The sequence below is a fragment of the Spodoptera frugiperda genome, chromosome 15 (assembly GCF_023101765.2).
Source record: "Spodoptera frugiperda isolate SF20-4 chromosome 15, AGI-APGP_CSIRO_Sfru_2.0, whole genome shotgun sequence".
Lineage (NCBI taxonomy): Eukaryota > Metazoa > Arthropoda > Insecta > Lepidoptera > Noctuidae > Spodoptera > Spodoptera frugiperda.
In genome coordinates, this window is record NC_064226.1 from 5,722,495 (window position 1) to 5,739,737 (window position 17,243).

The following is a 17,243-nucleotide window of genomic DNA, read 5'->3' on the forward strand; positions in this document are numbered from 1 at the left end:
TTTGCTTGGGTCATTATTTCAGCTTTACTCTGTTGCGAAATTGTAGGTCCATACAATCTACACACCTTACTTAACTTTACAGTTCACTGTATAGTTAAACTGCTCAGTTAATTCGCACGGTGTGTAGGTAACCACGCTTAGGGCCGCGTGCATTAAACAGATGAAGCACTCCGAATTTTTCTATTCGACATTTTAATGAATGAGTTAAGAAATATCAACTGACAACACTTTTTCCTTTTCAAAGCTGGCAACTCAAGTCGGCAACCTTCAAATTTCAACTTTGAGGTTAACATAACAGCACGAAGCGCGTAAATAATTTGTAAATAAAGTTACCAAGATTATTGAATAATCTTAAAAAATCCTTCAAAATGCGTTTTTCTATTAAACATGCAACTCTCGGTAGTGAGCGTATTGGTACATTAACAGGATTTGTGAAATCTCCGGGCACTGTTATTGAAACTCCGACGGCAGCTCTATTTACTCAGGTAGTTTACAAAATATTGATCAACTTTTATTTCTAGTGACTCATCAGGAACATCTATACGGAAAAATGCGTGGGTTGTACCCTTACATGCATAGCAATCAGAGAATAAGTCACGTTTTAACAACGTAATTATGAAAGAATGGCGGTTAAACAATTTTCCGCCGCATTTTCCTTAAATTTTCCACGTCATAATTATTCTGCATACCTGGATACAGCCTCAATACTTAGTAACTTAATTTTCACCAACAGTATTGGTCCAATAGGACTGCTCCATTTAGCCTAAATGTCTGCTAAAATCATTCGACATTTTTGTGACATTGGATTTTCCCCTCGATGTTATGTTTCGATGATATAAGCAAAACTGAACTAATTATTGCCATGCGTTAGCATATTACGTATTTGGTTCTATGAATAAATGATTTTAATTTTTGTGTTCTAATTTTTTTGTCAAAACACACAAACTTGTTTTGATAACATTCCTAGTAGGATTCTTATCAATCAAACCATATTTGTACATAATAAGATATAGTACAAATAACTTGCTAATCATACATAAAATATATATTTTCAGGGAGGCAGTGTACTGCATCTAACTGCAGAAGTGTTAGCCAAAGTATTTTCAACTCCGCAATTGTTATGGGTGCCTGTTTCAAACTCTTTACAACTAGAAGCTGGCATGAAGGCTCAAGGGGAAGGTGTGGCTAAGTTTGCTGGACTACCAGAACACCTAACTTGTGTGGCTCCACACAACATGAGTGAAGTAACTCCTTCTGGACATTTTGAACTTGATAGAGTACCTCTATGGACCAAGAATGGGAAGAAAATGGTTAATGCGGACAGGTGAGGTTTCAAATAAATCATATGATAGAAATATACCTACTAATCCTTTATTGTTAATTTAAATTAAATTAAAATAAGTATTATTAATTAGTCTTAGATGATTAAGTAATAAACATAAGAATATTTTGCTTATTATTTTCCAAATAAAAAATATTTCAGATATATGGATTTGATGGAAGTATACAAACCAGAAATAATTTTGGCGATTGCAGATGGCCGGACAGCACTTAATGAGGGTTATAAGAGAATCATGAAGTCCCTGGATAGAAGCTGTAACATGCTGGATACTTGTGTGTATCGATATAAGGCCTCAAAGCAGCTTCGACATAGTGCCCTAATTGGTTAGTTTACATTATTTCTTGCCAATAGTAAATGTAGAAAATAATGTTGGTGTGATTTGTACTCATTACTCACAAAAGTTAAATGGGCTTTGATGAAATTGAACACATTGTAACGAATATGTTTAAGTAAACTTCATGAACATTATAAACAACAGTTTGTACGAAATATTACTGGTTTACTGGTTGTTTGTATAGCATTTCAAAATGTTCCTCAATAAGAGTATTGTCTTTGTAACAATACATTGAATACTCACAAAGAAACACACAAAGACTCTATACTCTTAAATATACAGAAATACTCTAATAAGTACCAATTAAAAAACTTGGAAAATAGGAATTTCACTCAAGAAAAGACTTTTTATATTCACATTTATTTCTTATTCTAAAATATATTAATTTCTCATTTCCAGGTGTAGTAGTAGCCACAGGAATGCCAAAGAAATCTAATGAAAGCATAGAACATGTACTGAAATACAAAGATGATCTTACCGGAGTTGCTTTAGCTGGTGTAACTGATGCAACAGATGAATCAAACAAATTAGCCTTGGAGAAGATAGAAAGTATTTTTAAAACAGTTAGTGTAAGTATGTGAATGTTTTATTTATTGAGTTGCAACAGTTCATACTTATACTTTGTACACAAAAATATGGAGTTAATACTAACAGAATTTTATCTGTACCATTAAAACAGTCTTTGAGTCATGCAGAGATGTATGTTTTGAATGGTAAGCTGCAAAACGAGAAGTAGAGAGAGGATTAATAAATATATCTAACAGGCTGCTTAAAATTATTTTAAGTTATTGGCATTATAGAAGAATTAGTTTTTATCAGCAGCTATGCACACATTCCCGTGGGATAAAAAGTTGCCTATGTGTTAATAATCTACCCCTGTTTTAAATTTAATCCTGAATCCTTCAGCCGTTTTGACGCGATGGAGTAACAAAGAAACATACAGTATAATTATTTTCATGATATTAGTAATCTTATTGAGAAGCAATGACCATTTTTTGTTATTGTGTGACTAGCAGATTAACATTTGGAACAGTCATCTGATTCAAACAGGATACTGATTCATCAGCAGTTTTTGTGACTTTGTCATTTCCTGTGTTGAATGCAAAATAATGTGCTAACCTCTGTTTATAAACAGATTATTTAGATTTAATATGAGTACTGATGGATCTGTATTTGGTTTGCAATTTGTTTTGCTTTTCTTAGTTCCTGAATTTTGTAGGCAAAAACAAATCGAAAATTAAACACCTAGTCATTTAACTAGGCTACTGGAATAACTTGGTTGCCTAAAAACAAGCTGGGATTTCTGGGTTATGTAAATTAGTAGAGATTATCAGTTTGCAAAATCTCATATATACTGACCTAATATGTACTGAGTTTAGTACTGTGTTCTCAGTAAAATACTCATAACATAACTGATAAAAACTGGATGTTACATTGTTTGTTTACATACACATGTACATAAGTTTCTAACCCATCACGGATTAATAGGCGTAAAGGCTCGATGAAGTTCCATTTAAAACACGCACCCTACGATTTAACTGTGTAGTTTTACTGTTCAATTGGACTATACATATAAATCTTAGGTCCATACAGGTCAATAGAATTTAAATTTAAAGAGCAAACTGCACAGTTTCATCTGTTCTTGATTCGATTCACTTATAACTGTACAGTTCAACTATTTGCTTTACTTAGTGCAGTTTTAACTATAGAGTTAAATAAATAAGGTGTGTAGCCGCTATAATTCACATGCTGTTTTTATCATTACAAACAATGTGTTTTGTGATGTGACGACAGACATATGGTTGAAGATGTTTATACCACAACACCACCTACATTCTCTTATGATGACGCAATATACTTGTTCTTGCTGACATCAGAATGTCGTGTGTTAATCTCACGCCTTCGATTAGTCAAGTTTAACATTACGGTTTTGCCTAAGATAAATATTATAAGGTAACATTAATTTATCTGCACGTTATTGTGGGAATTTTATGAATTGCATCTTCATAAGTTTTGTATCTTTTTACAGTTATAGGGTGTATGTGTCTGTTCTTTACTGGTACTCAGATTTTCGATTTACACTTACTATATTCTACATTGGTATGTATTTATCCTGAAAATTGAAAACAGTAGGGCCTTGTTTATGACTGTACTTTTATGCAAACTTTGAGCTGTTCTGGAGAGGTAGGTTATATAGGCCTAACCTACATAATTATAATGTTCATAAAAGGTATGGATGATAAAAAACTAAATTTTGTAATACTTCCAATGGAATATTACACTTAATTATAACTGAGCGGTTAAAGTAAACATCTAAATATAACAGGTAGAGAACCTTGAACGAGATACACAATCCCATTACAAACATTTCCATAACAATCTATCATTGAATAGATACTGCGACGCACATTTTTTCACATAATTAAGCTAACATATGTACGTACGTACGTAAGTAAATTATTGTATACGCAGGTACGGTTAACAAAGATTACGTAAGACCAAATCCGTCATTTTTTCGCCTTGAAGTGTGAACATTACCGTACATTACGTATTACAAAATAAATATTTGAATTTTGAACGTTTTACGCTAGTTTTTAGGATTAGTTTCGCATAAAGGTGGCGTATACTTGGAAACTGCATGAAAATATTAACAGATTAGAAGATAAGAGTGTTCTGTACATGTTCGAGTATGTTTATCAGCTCGTAAACTTTCATGGTTTGATATTGGAACATTTATATTGTAGGTTTTATTACTTTTATCGTCCAAAGGTGCATATAGGAATGAAAGCTATGAGTATGTTAGATAGGAAATCTATTAGATATTAAATGATACCTCTTTTCACTGTTGCAGAACAACTATTTGTTTAATTTGTTTCTATAATTTCAAGACCAATAAAGTCACTTAAACTTGTTTACTTACTGCCTTACTAGATGGCGCTAGTGGTTTGAAAATAACTACTTTTATGAGAAATCTCGAACACGGTAATTGTTAGTTAATAAAATCGAGAAAAGATGTTGCAATAATCATAATAATTTTCTTTATTCCAGGATAAATTACCAAAAGACTTATTACGAGTAGTAGAAGGCTGTTGGAACCCAGCAGTCATAGTAGCAGCGATAGAGCAAGGATGGGACCTGTTCGATGGGTCCTACCCCACGAAACTGAGCAACGCGGGCCAAGCATTGGCGCTGAACTTCGATACGAGTCGACAAACTACAGAGCCATGTATCTTAGATCTGAATGACGAAAGGTACGTTTGATCTTTAACCTATCACCTGATCTAACAGATTTACATCGTAATTATTTTAAATGTTTTCCTCCATTTTTTATTGAAGTCAAAGGTTCTGTTTTCTTATTACTCGTTCATCATGACTCGGTAGTTTTTCATCTAAATGTATGCGTAAATATTGGGCCTGATTTTTGCAAGCCTGTTCTTGTCACTGCCTCCGGCCAAAGTGCGAATTTTGATCGCGACGGCAGACGAAGGTTGTATACCAATTTGCATTTTTATACGGCTTTTTTGGACTTTGGACCAGTCCAAATAACCAGTTACATACTTCAATCATCTTATTTTTAGAAACTTGTTCTTTCTGTCTACATCACAGGCCCAAAGTACAAATTTTGATGGAATCCCATAATGACTGCTCGTTTTTGAAGACTGATGATACGCCTCGTTGCAAAAAGTAAATAACTAGGTTCTGAGGTTAAAATTTGCAGTTGTCAGTATGTCTCGTAGCCTTGACTTCAATTGTTTCAAGTTCATTGCACAAAACACGTGTGTATCGTCATTTTGTTTTATTTTATTTTTTTTACGATGAATTTTTATAACAATAAATATGTTTTGTTATAAAAATTCTAAATACATATGAGCATAACCTACTATTAAGATGTTGTAGTGTGCTCTAAGCTACAACTTAGATATCAGTTTTACGGCCAGAACCACCCCTAAACAATTTCTCAACTAAACGTAGCACCAAAACTAACCCCCTACTTGTACTGTTAGTGAAATCCAGCTTGTCTTAGCTTAGGGCGTTCCTTAATATTCAGGGAAGGTTGGTGAAACGGGACATAGACTTCCAACTTAGATTATTTAGTTAGCCCATTAGTTACCTTATAATTTCATCATCGTACTGTTGGTATATACGCATCGAATTATCAAACAGCATGCATACACGATCAGGCCTACAGTTTGCAGATAAAATTACCCGCAGTGGCGTGATACAGTTTAACTTAAATTTATTATCAGTTCAATGTATCATACATATACATCATCCGATTTTAATGATTATTACGATACGATTAACTGCGGGTTATTTTTTGATAAGTTATACTAAATATCCGCATCGAATGTCGGGTGATTTTGATAAGACAGTTATTTCGTTTCAATTAAAAATAACATTGCGTCATCGTTGAAGTTAGACAATGCGCCTGTTTTGTAATAAAAATTAATGTTTTACCATTAAGTTTTTGTGGGCAACTGATTTGATGTTTTTTTTTGCGTAATTTGGCAACTTATCTGCTATATTTTGTATGTTACTGAATAAGCATGAGCTTGTAACTTACAATTCTGTATTAAGATGTTGACAACATGACAAACTGTATTTGAATTAAAGATAGACAAATTAGTCTTGTGCGAAGAATTCATATTATAATTCTTTGTTGAAAAAGGTTTGGCGACTTGCAAATCTTTGTTATTGTACATATTTTTTATTCTTTTACATTGATAAATGACTGCTGTGCATTTTACATGCAAATTCTTGTTATCCTTCATAATAAGGAATTTTTATTTTTGGTTTTTATTTCCGCGTTTATTAGATGGCTCTAGTGAGGTGTATAGTCTTCATGCACCTTGATTTCCTACATTATAGTTTGTTGAGGTCTGCTTAGTTTAATCCTTAGTTGTACTAAGTTGACTGGTTTATGACATTAGCAAATGTTTTATAGATCAATACACCTCATGCTATACTAGCTAGGTTAGTGGTTTCTCCAGAGCTGTGGCCTACCTAGCGGGTTTGCCGGGGCTCTGGCTCAAAGCAGGAGTAGGAACGCGGTGGTTTTTAGTCAGTAACAGTCTGACACACCCTCTCGCCTCGCCAAAAGCGGGAGAAGCCATTGAATGATAATCCCCTCAAATAGGGTTCCTATTATCATAAGAATTATTTATTTATTGCCTCAATTTATTTCCAGGTATATAGAAGATTTTACTCCAGTATTAGAAGGGTGTGATTGTTTAACCTGTAAGAAACATACAAAGGCGTATATCCGCCATCTTCTGAATACAAGGGAGATGCTTTCTTCAGTTTTATTGAGCATGTAAGTATTTTCAATGGACCTAACCTAACCTAATGAGTTGTTGATAGACGCTTTATCACATCAAATCAACAGCCTATAAGTGGCCACTGCTGACCAATGTTTGAGCATTAATCACTACACTTGCTCAATGCGGGTTGGCAATTTCAAACTTATACCTAATGTGATGTCTAAATTATCTTAGAAAGTATATATAACTTGGAAAAAGTCACATTTCTACTTGGCGTTGGTAGGTTTTGAAGTCGCACTTTCATGCATTTCTCATGCGTCCTAAACCTCCAGGCCATCACGTTTTTTTGATGGAAGACATTTTATGTTAGAACTAAATGGGTAGGTACAGGAAAGCGTTAGTTTGGCTTATAGGGGTGTGCTAAAGGGATTATCATAAACTCTATGGGAATAAGTGCAATGCTTAAATGCGGGTGTGAAGTACTGGGCGAAAGTTAAGTTAATATATTTTGATAGGATAATGTGTCCTTACATTTTTCATCCATTTAGAAAAATGTTTTAAACAATTTGTGAATTAAAGTCTGACTAGGAAGTTGTACTTGAAGACTGCTTAGTCGATAAAAATATTTCATACAATTTCTATAATCCAACCTATTCATCATCGAATGTGCCAGTAATACTGACTTATACTTGTAATCCAATGTAATCATCACTTTTATCAGATTTACTACTAATACTTACTTCCTTGTACTATATACTTACTTATGTACTTGTATTATACAAACCTTTATCTTCCAGTCACAACCTTCACCACTTCGATCAGCTGTTTGTCCACGCCCGGCAGCATATCGCAGCGAACACATTCCAAACATACAAAGCCCACATAACCAAACAATACGAAGCATACAAACTACCTCAAACAACCAATGGTTTAACCGACATCAAAGAAAGTGATATTAAAATGAACGGTACTGCGAACATTAAGAAAAGATTGCGCGTGAGTGACGATGAGATTACTAGTCCAGTAGTTAATGGTAGTGTATATTAGCATTTTGTTAGAATAAATTAGTTCTAGAACATTCGACGTAGTACCTCGTTTTTCCAGTGTAATTACACACCCGTGTGTTTTTAATGGCCCGCGAATATGATTATGCGATAATTAAAATAATACTTTGTAATGAAACGAAATTACAGACTATTTTTAAATGAATAACATTTTGATTAATTATACAATTTTATTTGTTTGTTTAAGTCAATTATTTTCGTTTTTTAAGCGCTAAAAATGCACGGTTTTTGCTTTGTTACTATTAAATATCATGATTGATGATTTTGAATGACGTCATTTTTTAATCATGTTACTCAAAAGGGATGTTGGGTCTGTCAAAAACGTTTGATACACACCTATACTAAAACTACTGCATTTATAAAAGTTTTTAATCAAAGGACCATTTTTCTAACATTGAATTTTGACTGAAACAACATCCCTTTTCTACAAAACAAGGTAATAATAATTATTATTTCAATAATACTGCTTCATTGGTGGTCGCAAATGCGACTGCGGACAAGGGGTCTCGGGTTCGATTCCTGGGTCGGGTAAAGTATTACTGGGCTTTTTTTTTTTAGGTTTTCGAAAATTTCTCAGTAGTATCACGGAGTTTGGAATTGTGCCCTGTATATGGCAATAGGTTCACTCCCTATTACATGGGACTTATAACACAAATGGTGAAAATTAGGTGTACATTGTATAGCGGCATTACGTGCCGTAATGTGCACCTCTGCTTACCCCTTCTGGGATAAAAAGTGTGACGTTGCATATATATTTTAATAATAATAATAATGTAGTATAAATCTGTAACCCTAGTTAGCAAATAAGACTAGTACGTTATACGAATTTGAAGTTGTGATTTAAGTTATTAGTTATTTAATTTTATTTTAAACAATGTGATGCACAACCAAAAACTAACAGATTAATTGTGATCTTACAACAATGTTGGCTTTAAAATCTTATTTTCCTTTTTCGTTGAAAAAAAAAATCATTTTTTGTGATTGTTCTTCATCGATTTTGGTTATTTAGTATGTGATTATTTTTTCCTATAAGGGGCCATCCATAAATTGCGTCACACAAATTTCATGATTTTTGACCCCCTTCCCCGTCCTTGTCACATTTGTGAGACCTCTCCCTCCCTAGTGTGATGTCTTATTTCATAATTTTATATCTAGTATTTTTTGAGTTTTTCGATAGTAGTTCCAAGTTCATGTTAACAGTTAGATTATAATAATTGAAATGTGACGTCAAGAAATTTAATACCCCCTCCCGCCCCCTTGTCACATAAAGTCACACTTCGTCAATCCCCTTCCCCCCTTAACGTGTGACGTCTTTAATGGATGGCCCCTAATGGTATTGTTTGTATATCTCGGTCCTTGGGATTTTTGCTTTGTTTTCGTTGATAATTAAAGGATTTAGTCTTAAGGAAGTCCCTAACAAGTGATTATGCCTCGATAGTAATACGGAACTAATATTCATCATAAGATATAGTGCATTATGCTTATCATAGCCTTGGTATATTGATTGCAAAAGATATAAAATTGATATGAACGTTGATAGTAATTGACAAACTGATTGCAAATGTACCTGCTCAAGTATTTACTAAACATATAGTACAATGTATTCACAACGCAATTATGTATTCAAACTAATCATTGTCTACTTCTATAGTTGAATTTTCCTAAGAATTAGGTACTTAAAATAGTTATGTTAATTCTAGTTTTATACGATTTTTTTTTTGTTTTCCGTATAGCCTCGGTAGTTTTAAGGTTGATTGTTGCTTGGCAATTTCGTGTTAGACGTTAGTTAGACAGTTTACTTAGGTACCCTATATTGGCATTTAACGTGTTGAAGTTTGTTATTTTAAACTGCATGTACCGAATATTTAGAGCTTCAGTATCACGCAATGCGATACTGTCGTTTAGACAATTTTACACTCTATTAACATATAGGTAATGTTCATAATAATTGGTTTAATTTAGTTTAATTACTGCGTAATTCGTCGTGAATGTGACTGGCCATGACCACGAAATGTTTGCTTTCAATTCCCGGTTCACTATTGGATTTCTTTCATTATGGAATTCATTAATTTCATTTGATTGTTTGCATATGGCACTAAATTAGACAATTCGTTAGTTTTTCGTCTGTTAAATCTAAACCATCAGAGACGAATAGGTGTTATTATAATAATATACTTACTATTAAATAATTTCACATATAATAATTATAATACAAATCAGTGTGCAACCTAGCATTAGTAACTTATATAATTTATTAATATATTTATAAGATATGAAACCTCCTTGTAATATTAAGCAGGGTAAAAATTATGGTTGTATGAGGAACAGAATAGTTACCAATATATCCTGACATCTCATTACATGGGACCACTGTACATAGCAAGGTCAGTTGTGACTGGACTACTAACACGACTACTTCATATATTTTTACATAAGGTTTTGTCAGCCATACAGCCCGTGATTTCTTACCCTGCAATGGACAACGCGTGATTTTTATATACCTATATATATATAAATATTCATGTTATATATTTTCCGCCTGTTTACTTTATGTAGCTTGTAATAGTACAATAAAAATATTAATTATTATTTTATTTTGTATCTGTTGATGAAACATTACTTAATTTAACCCTTTGGCATTGACACACTGACTATTTTCCGCTAAATATTCTTGTTTTTAAGAGTTGTCACGTGGGAGGATTATTTTGTTGTGTTGTTGGTTTATTTACAAACATAGATCATATAAACACGTGTGTCGGTGTGTTTACTGTTCTATTTAAGGATGTTTCAACTAATTTATTGCGAGAATCGAACTCACAAAAATCTCAAGAGTCTAATGATTACCTAATCCAGTCCTTAGCAATTGTTTTCGGAACAAAATCATTACTATGAAATAGTTGAAGTAATCATTAAATGTCACTAAGTGCGACAGTAATAGCCAACGTGGAAAGTTTTTTTAACTAATTGTGGTTACTAAATGATTGACTTGAACATTCGTTCTTTGCTTTCATAAGTGGTTGTCATTTTCTAAATGTTATATGTTTTGCTTTGATTTTATTAAAGTGTCTTTCACTGTGATCATCATCATCAACAGCCTATTAATGGCTACTGCTGACCAAAGCGTCTCTAACACGAAGAAGGTTTGAGCATTAATCACCACGCTTGCTGAATGTGGCTTGGCTCACTTTTACTGTACTCGAAATAAAATAAAAGACATAGTATTAACACCTTTTACATATATTTTACTGACAATATTTACACAATAATTTATTTTAGTGACCACACTTATTGAGCTAGGCATATTGTATGAAATGTGCATCAAGTAGGTATTTAATGTAATTCAATTACATTACAAATAGAGTAATCATTTATATTTAAAGGATTTGGCAGGATTTTGCTTGACAAAGTCACATTCCAAATACTATGCGTTCATTGCTATTAAATATATAAATACATAAAAATATTCGATGGTAAAACTCAACTGGTACATAAAATATAAAATTCATATTAAAACTGTACTATGCTAATAACAATTTCATATAGTACAAATAAATTATCGACGCAACAAATATAGTGTATGAGAATTCATCTACTACCAAGTATTGTACAATATAATTTGGCGACACAATTGTAAATTTTACTAAGATTGGCACATTATACTGTTGATATTAGCCTACATTTCCTAGTGTGTTGTACAAATAAATAAATCATAATATTTATCAGAAAAACATGTCCGAGTAAAGTACTCAGACGATCATATTCAAATATGCAGAATCAGTTCAATTATTTAAAATATTTAGGAAATCATGAGAAATTACTAACTAAGTACATTTCATTATGAAACATGAGCTTTTCATTCTCTCTGAATGCGGAAGTCTAGAGTTTTAGGATTGCTGTAAACGTGTATAATATTAAAATTATCAACTAAAGTGGAATAAAAAATTGTATACTCTATATAAATAATTACAATGCACCTGGCATTTGATAAAGCAATATTTAGAATGTTTATACTATTCACAGTGTTTAGAGAAAATTAGAGCAAACATGTCCCTTCTAACATCTAATAATGTGATACAAATAGTACAAAAAGCAATACCAAGATCTCTTTCTCATACAGGACACAGATATAGAAAAGGGCAGAAAGCATTGCTCACCAGCTCACCTCGAACGTCAACAGACATTCGATTAACGCTACAATAATAATATCATCAAAGATGCAAATCGTCTAACAAATTTAGATTTGCAACCATAATAGCTTCACATTTTTATAATTAAAGTAATAAAAATGCCTCGCTCCCTTCCACACCCGCCGTTCTCTGCATCTGTGTATGAATAACTGAGTGTTGTGATATGACAGCCGATGAAATAATCGTAATTTTGAGATCCATCTCGGCGCGAGGCATGACAGCAAACAGAACTTTGTTCCAATAAGCTTCACTTCACTGCACTAACGCTAACTATTTTTAGAGTTTACTACAAAAATGTTAGCTTAAGTCCCATTCACTGGATAACACTATTTTAAGTATCACATGTCCTTCTCTTTCTTTTCACATTCAATGATAATATACTGTATTTACTTCCAGCTTGTACACTATACAAAGTCATTTGTACCCGGTTTGTTGAGAGGTTCTTGGGCCTGGAAGAAAAAAAACAATGCATTAGTCTTGTTGAATCGAGAACTTGTTCAGCTAAACATCTAAGAATCAACGAAATGCAACTAAATCGCACTCTGACATACATTTATCTAACATCAATGCCTACGTTCAATCTACTAAAACTTACCATTATAATGCCCTCGCATGTTTACGCATGAAAAATAAATATTTCGGCAGTAAAATTAACATTATTATTAGTAAAGTCTATGTTAAGCATTAGGCAGATTACAAAAATCATATTTGCTATTTAAAAGGGACTATTTACAGCATTTTACACCTACCACTTAGAGCCAATAATTTGGCGACTATTAATTAATACTGACGCGGTAAAAATGTTGGCACATTATAAATTGCCACAATCTTTAAATCTAAACGAAAATATTTCCTATAAATCCTTAAAACAATCTCTAGTAAATATAATAACTCTAAATACATCAAGTTTAAAATGTCTTAGGCAGACCTTATAATAATCTTTACTATAGTAAAATAATGCTAGTTTTCATTGATATTTACAACACTTTTATCATTTTGGCCAAGTTACACGGGGTATAATATAATTCATTGTACACAAGAAGTCGGGAATGATGTTTTAAAACAATGTTCTTAGTTTACAATAAAAATGTATGAGAAGAAGTAGTGAGTTGTGCTATGAGACACGAACTCGTTAATTGGCTTGGCGGAGGGCAATGCGTCCTTGTGCGACTTATCTTAGACTGTTTTGTATGTTAAGCGTACACTCCATAGCTGTGAGTGCTCTCACCTCTTCGCCCACGGTACTGGGGTACAGCTTGCTGCCCGGTGCGTATCCATTCTTCTCCAGCGCGAATTGGTCCTCCGTAGTCTTGCGGTACACCGGGTTGTCGAAGTTCATAGATGTAACATTACGGTGTACGAAATGTCTGTACATAACCACTGCGATCTGAAAAGAGTAGTTATCGTTAATTTTACAAGTGAGTTTTACTAGACACGATACATCTGGGTTGGATTCGAGGTCGAAAGTTACATCATCAGAGAAATAAAACCAATTGGTGGTTATTAGAGCGGTTTCTAACAGATGCAATTTAAGACATTAACGAAGCAATTTATTCATTAGTGTCACCAAGAAATTTCCCCTTCGTCACGATATGACGGCTTGGTTAGCTATGTGTTTACCTACGTGTGATCGCGTATTACTCAACTCAATGCGTACCTACATTAATTATAATCAGATCTACATAACACCTGCGACACTACTGCGAGATAAGTCTAATGACCGATTAATATTTTCCTCGTGTAAGTATGTAGTTTTAGCCTCGGTATTTTTTAAACTTCCGCTTATTTGATTTGAATATCATAAAATTTGGCGCATGGTTCTAAAGTCAATATTTTTTATTTACTTATTTTTTCAAACCAAATGTCAGATAATAACCATGATTTATTTTTGTGAATTATCCGAGCGTTTGTAAACGTTTGAAACTTCAACATATTGTTTTGGAATTACGATCCTTGATTTTGATAACCACCCAGACAGGCAGAACTGAGTTCCATGAAACTCAGCACGCTGTCATCCATTATTTGTTTTTATATTAAACAAATCTGCACTCAGCAATAAATTAATAAAACAAAACTATCGTACGTATTGGAATGTCTGAGATAACGTAACTGACTACACGTGATTCTACGAACTGTGAACGAATTTACATAACTTGCAGATTCTGTTAAATTCATAATAATCGCTCGGGTGGCAACATGAGCTGTGTTGTATGTCTCTGATTGACGGATACATGATCTACGCTAAGAATAGTAAATATTGTAAACGTAGTAGATATTATTTCGGAGTCTCCTTACAAAAAAGCGCCGGCCTTGTAAGTTGTATACTAAAACAAATTCTAACGGTAACGGTGTCCTATTTCTACCTGCGCATCTATTTGTTTATCGTTCCGCTTCAATAACAATAGCTTCTTCCCAGTAATTTCTAGAAAGTTCTGGGTTGCTTACCAGTGCTCCCAATATGATAATTCCAGAGATAACAGCTACTACGACGCCTGCCACCATGCCGGCATCGCGGCCGCTGCTTGAGATTCCTGTTCCAGTCTTCGGTGTTTCAGGGACACCTAGAATTAAAAACAATACAATTAATACATTGTAAAACGACACGTTTTCAAGTTCTTTAAACCTCTGCAACGTGTACATTGATATGCAAGGCAATAAAAGAGAAAGCTAAGTAACAAATTAAATTGTAATTGTAAATGAACCATAAGTTGCAAATACAATTGCTTTTAAAATACTAAATGGGAACGTTAATTCGATTTTTAAGTTAATTGCCACAGTTGCATCGGTTTTGAACAAAACTCAACCTTCACCAAAAAGCAGAAGAGGTGGTGTGTGAATGTTAAAACTGAAAGCAACATAGAAACAAATGAAACAAAAACCAAGTGAGAAATGAAAAGAACTGAAATTGTTAGAACAAAGTAAAGGTGTGAGTTAATAAAATAAGTAAGTAAAAGAAATCAACTGTTTGGACTTCACATAGAGAACTGATACATAAGAATTGTATTTCCTGGTAGATCATGTAAGTACACACTATTGGACATCCGTCCTCATCGACAAGTTCATTGTCAACAAATCAATAAGAAACATTTGAAGAAGAATGACGACAATTGACCTATACACTGACGTATATCCACAATATACAGAGCGGTTGTGTTTGTTCAATTCTCTTACATCTAATTGTCAATTTAACTTTATATTTGTGTGGGTGCCTAACCCGAGTGCACTAGACATTCTATTTACAGCTAGTGTCAATGAAACGTGCCAACTAATACTCTACTTAACTAAAATATCGTAACCTACTTTCACATAACATATGACTCGTATCTTTTAACATTATGAGTAATGTTATAGTCAACGATTGTATCAATTTTTTATATAACAAAACAGGATGATTGTTCGTTTGCTATTACCATAACAAAACCCTGGCACCTGGTACTATCTATTCATCTCTATGCACAGTGACTCAGTGTAGTTTCAAATAACGCGTCAATACTTATTATAACATTCAGCTCTAATTAGTTATTGTAATCACAAGTAAAAACAAATTACTTTTATTTAAATTTAAAATAATTCAACCATTTAAAGGCTATTGCTGTCGAATTGTCTAGAATGTAATTGTTAGTAGCAAACAAGTTGGTTAGTGAGATAATCACAAACGGAAATTATGCGACATGCACCCAGCTCATAATGAATCTGTGTGTCTTCCCGTAATCCTAAATGTGGTGTTTCCGACTTTAGCACAAAATTAAATAAAGTTTATAATACGTTACCCTCAATATTTAAGTGTTTCAGGGCGTCTGGTAAATGTACCAAACTGATTTTTTCAAAATTATAATGAGATTCTTTGACGGGCTCTTCGGTGACGTCTGGTATCCTGTCCAAGGCGTCTCCTTTCAAAAACAGATCTATAAATGGCTGATTCCTTTTTCCCAGATCTCGTTTGTCAGTTTCCCAATAGGCCTTCATTGGCTCAGTTTCAGGTTCCACTGTTCCGGTAGTCGTTTCCTCAGTTTCCTCGGGTGCTTCCGTTGTATCTTCACTTTTCAGGAGGCCACGTCCAAGCTTCAAGAGAAGGCCAAGCCCTTCTCTTTTGTAATTCACCATAAGTGTCAGACTTTCTCAATAATCATTCGCATTCAAAATAGTAATACATCTGTTTGACAACTAGCAGATTGTCATGCCCTGCAAATCAGTCAAGGAATCCCAAGTTGAAGACACACAGATATTGATTGATCATTCACAATGAACTGTTGTTAGTTGATGGTCTGATGAGTATTAGTAGTGCTCGATACCCATCACCTTATGTATATATGGCGATATTTTATCTTATCGTACGATGTGATTAAATGATTCAACCCAACCATGAAGCAATCTTTAATCAAAATCGTGGCGTTTGATCGACAACAATTCACCAAAATTGTAGACATATTGTTTAATTAGTAAGTACTGAAAGCAAGGTTAGGTATATTTCACATTCACTTTCATTTTGATGGATTTGATTAACACAGTTGTAGGTATTCCAAACGTCACGAATCTGATTAATTAACAAACTCTGTGAGACAGATCAAGGTAGTGAACTGGTTTAACTTTTAATTGAATGTATTTCTTCAAAATACTCACTGGTTACAGGTTTTTCCTCGATAACTATGGTTTCATTTGAACCAATGGTGGGTTTATTATGCACCTCCACATCTGGTTTTATTGCATCTGTAGATTTTATGAATAAATAACTTAAATATTCCTCTTGTTTAACAATATTTTTGTTTTGGTTTTCAGTAAGGGGTTTTGTATACTGTATATTCACACAGCGAAACTATTTCACATAAATGAGCACGGCACACGCGACACGTACGGGGTTCCGAAACGGAATGAGAGGCAGGCCGAAAAACCGGTCGCGTGTAACCGCCATTGACGTTCCACCACACAGCATTCTGTCAATTTAACTGAGCGCGATCTGGCTCGCACTTGCATACTATGCACAGGTAAATTGACATTGCAGTTTTAGTTACTGTGCTGTACATTTTATCTTATTTTCAGTATTTTCTTACTAATGCT

The 17,243-nt window shown here is 33.6% G+C and overlaps 2 protein-coding genes across 11 annotated transcripts in view; one reads left to right on the forward strand and one right to left on the reverse strand.

Annotated features, from left to right (window-relative positions):
- Positions 1-254: 254 nt before the first annotated feature.
- LOC118276768 (queuine tRNA-ribosyltransferase accessory subunit 2) lies at positions 255-10,590 on the forward strand. The gene is made up of 7 exons (XM_035595300.2): positions 255-485; positions 1,056-1,324; positions 1,484-1,665; positions 2,076-2,245; positions 4,725-4,927; positions 6,865-6,990; positions 7,735-10,590. Exons 1-7 carry the CDS (start codon positions 369-371, stop codon positions 7,982-7,984), a joined length of 1,317 nt encoding a protein of 438 aa, XP_035451193.1. The 5' UTR covers positions 255-368; the 3' UTR covers positions 7,985-10,590.
- A 630-nt stretch (positions 10,591-11,220) lies between these two features.
- LOC118276760 (low-density lipoprotein receptor-like) overlaps positions 11,221-17,243 on the reverse strand; it is a 186,582-nt gene continuing 180,559 nt past the window's right edge. For 5 of the 10 annotated variants that reach the window (XM_050699064.1, XM_050699069.1, XM_050699063.1 and 2 more), the window contains 4 exons: positions 16,809-16,895; positions 14,634-14,749; positions 13,417-13,575; positions 11,221-12,637 (listed from right to left, as the gene is read on the reverse strand). In XM_050699064.1, coding sequence (XP_050555021.1) covers positions 12,593-12,637; positions 13,417-13,575; positions 14,634-14,749; positions 16,809-16,895 — 407 coding nt within the window. In that variant the 3' untranslated portion in view covers positions 11,221-12,592. Of the gene's footprint in view, positions 12,638-12,783; positions 13,576-14,633; positions 14,750-16,176; positions 16,371-16,808; positions 16,896-17,243 lie in introns of those variants that run through there. The other 5 variants (XM_050699066.1, XM_050699065.1, XM_050699070.1 and 2 more) reach the window with 3 other exon arrangements.